Raw genomic sequence first — 2,814 nt, 5'->3', positions numbered from 1 at the left:
GTTGGATTATTTAAAGTAATTTTTCCTACAAAATAAAGGCACATCATAATCATTAAAGAGTATAGGTAGCACCAACTCCTTGTTCCACTACCGTAGTCAACTCCTTGTAACTTAAGGTAATGTGCGAGGGGATGTTTAAAGTTGGAGTACCAACCCCTTTCAACATAGGCAACTACATCACACATCCACATTCCACAACGTACCTTTGTTTTACTTAAAAAATAAACCTCTCAACTATCACCACATGTAATTATCCCACATTGATTGAAAAAAAAGAAAATTATCACTTTATAAGGCTAAGAAGTTACTCTTTTTTTGTTGTCATATGGTTTTAAAATGAAACTTTTTTGGAGTTGTGAACTTGACCCTCTATCTTGGTTTACGGACGTAGCCCAGACTCAACATTGCTAGAAAGAGGGGCAATGTTTGTTTATTTTTGGAAATGACTAAAAATACCATTGCGAACACCTATAAGAGCGAGCTATAGCTTATACGTACGTTTTAATACAAAATGTTGAATAGACTTCTATTTGTAAATTATAACTAGATAAGAGATACGTAAAAGGGATTACCGGGTTATCCCTCATGACACAATTAATAATATTGGATATGAAACATATATAAAGGGACATATTAAAAAATTGAACTTAGACAATTTGAAATTGACACCAAATCATACCCAAAAACTGCCCTTCAACCCAAATTGCCTTGTTGTATCATTACACGCTAAAAGATCCACCAAATTGGGTTGAGCTTAGATTCACACTAGAACTTACTTTCTAATCTTAAATAAAGAATGTTGCAACCTTTTAATATTCAACCATAAACGAAGTAGTATTAGGTTTAGCGTGACACATTAGTTATATAATTGTTTGTAAACTAATTTTTCAAAATTCCTCGTATGCTTCGGTTTAGCTGACATCTTCTAAACTGACTAGTTGGTATCTCAATTGAATTATTTTACAATAAAAGACAAAAAACAAAGATTCATCAATATACAAAAATATCCATAATTTACTATAAAATTATATAAATAAAAATACAAAATTGATTCAACTAACTTTACTTACATTACATCCGTGATTCTCAAACTCCACCTAAATTCAAATTTCCAAAACAAAAATAAAATTGAAATTAACCCCACCCACAAAAAAAAAAAAAAAAAAAAAAAAAAAAAAAAAAAAAAAGAAGAAAATCTACAAATCCAGCCGTACAACGATGAACAAAAGATGACATTTCAAGTGAGATTCTAGAAGCGCACCGTATAAATACATGTATATAATTATAAACAATGTTAATTACAGTACTTTATATTAAAATAAAAAAAAGACAAAAATAATATTCTAAATTACTAATTAATTTACATGGGAGGCACAAAGGGTTGATGATGATGTTGAGGGATTCGAAACCAGACCTGCGACACCGGAGATTTGACGGCAACACCATGCCAACAAATGCCGCCGCGACAAATCTCAGCGCCGCCGCCTCCGCCGCCGTGAACATCGACTCGTGAAACTGCTTTCCGTGAGACATCCCACGTCAGCGTCGTCAGTAAAACCAACCCCACCACCGCCGTCGACACCGCCAGTACGAATATTCCGGTGAAGCTCTGCCCCATCATAAGGCCGTACGCCTTAATCGCCGCTATTAAGGCTAAGTATATCGTCATCAGATTTCCTACAACGGCGTCTGAAATCGCCATAGATGAATGAATTTGATTTTGAGGAGAGAGAAAGTGGGAGTAGAATTTTGGGATGAAATGAATGAGGAGTGAATTGGGGTTTAAGAATTCGGGGGATTTTTTATTTTTTATTTTTATTTTTATTTTTTAAAATTTTGGAGATATTTGGAATATATTTGAATAATATTGGGGTGGTGGGGTGGAGTTATCTTGGCTTTAAAGGGAGTTAATTAAGAGTGTATTTGAAGGGAGGCCCAAAGAGGTTATACCACGTATTTAGTTATTCAGATTTGTTTACGTGGCTATTGATTTTTGCGAGACCCATTTTTGAACTTCTCACCAATCTTTATCTTGTTTGGTGACAAGCAACTATGGCGTTTTCACTCCAATCCTATCATATCATATCATCACTTTAGGTAACATCTTTTTGTATACATCTGGATACACATATAACTATATAATTAGGTTTATCTAACCATTCATCTTCATTTGTTTTCAAGGGTCTGTTCTATTCAAATTATTTTCATTTCAATTTAGCTTTAATAAGTTCAGTTCAGTTTTTAATTTTCTTCTCTTATAAAATATTCAGTGCAGTTCAGTTTAGTTCAATCAATCAGTTTAGGCCCTAAATGTCTTATTGAGATATGCATAGAGTTGTAAAAGAATAAAGCAATACACAAAGTACAACAATATTGTTGAGGGTAAAAATACCTCGTACATGTGGACCAGTCCTGTAGTGACATGTGGCCCAGTTAGAGGGTGACACGTGTCACTATGGGAAGATGCCACGCATTCAGCTTAAAAGCACTCAAGAGCTCAAGCCAATCCTGTAGCGACACGTGGCCCAATGAGAGGGTGACACGTGTCGCTACAGGAAGATGCCACGTGTTTAGGGCATATATGACCCCTGAAATCAGCACGCAAAAGAGGCCTAATTACATCAGGGCCAAAATCCCGAGAGATATCATTGAAAGCCGCAAAGCGGCGCCCCCAAAACAACACGTGGCTTTCTCCGATTACGTAGTCAATCGCGTCACGCAATTTTAGGGTACAAACCCTAAAAAGGACACAAGCTCCACCCCTATAAATACCCCAATCATTTATGATGGGAGGGGTGGATTAAGACATTACAA

At 35.7% G+C, this 2,814-nt stretch overlaps 1 protein-coding gene across 1 annotated transcript; it reads right to left on the bottom strand.

Moving 5' to 3' along the window:
• Positions 1 to 955: 955 nt before the first annotated feature.
• On the bottom strand, positions 956 to 2,110 carry LOC110720568. Its single transcript, XM_021899603.1, has one exon. It carries the CDS (start codon positions 1,700 to 1,702, stop codon positions 1,361 to 1,363), a length of 342 nt encoding a protein of 113 aa, XP_021755295.1. The 5' UTR covers positions 1,703 to 2,110; the 3' UTR covers positions 956 to 1,360.
• Positions 2,111 to 2,814: the final 704 nt, after the last annotated feature.

The sequence above is a fragment of the Chenopodium quinoa genome, unplaced genomic scaffold (genome assembly GCF_001683475.1).
Source record: "Chenopodium quinoa cultivar QQ74 unplaced genomic scaffold, ASM168347v1, whole genome shotgun sequence".
NCBI lineage: Eukaryota > Viridiplantae > Streptophyta > Magnoliopsida > Caryophyllales > Amaranthaceae > Chenopodium > Chenopodium quinoa.
This window is presented reverse-complemented; position numbering and strand designations above follow the sequence as displayed.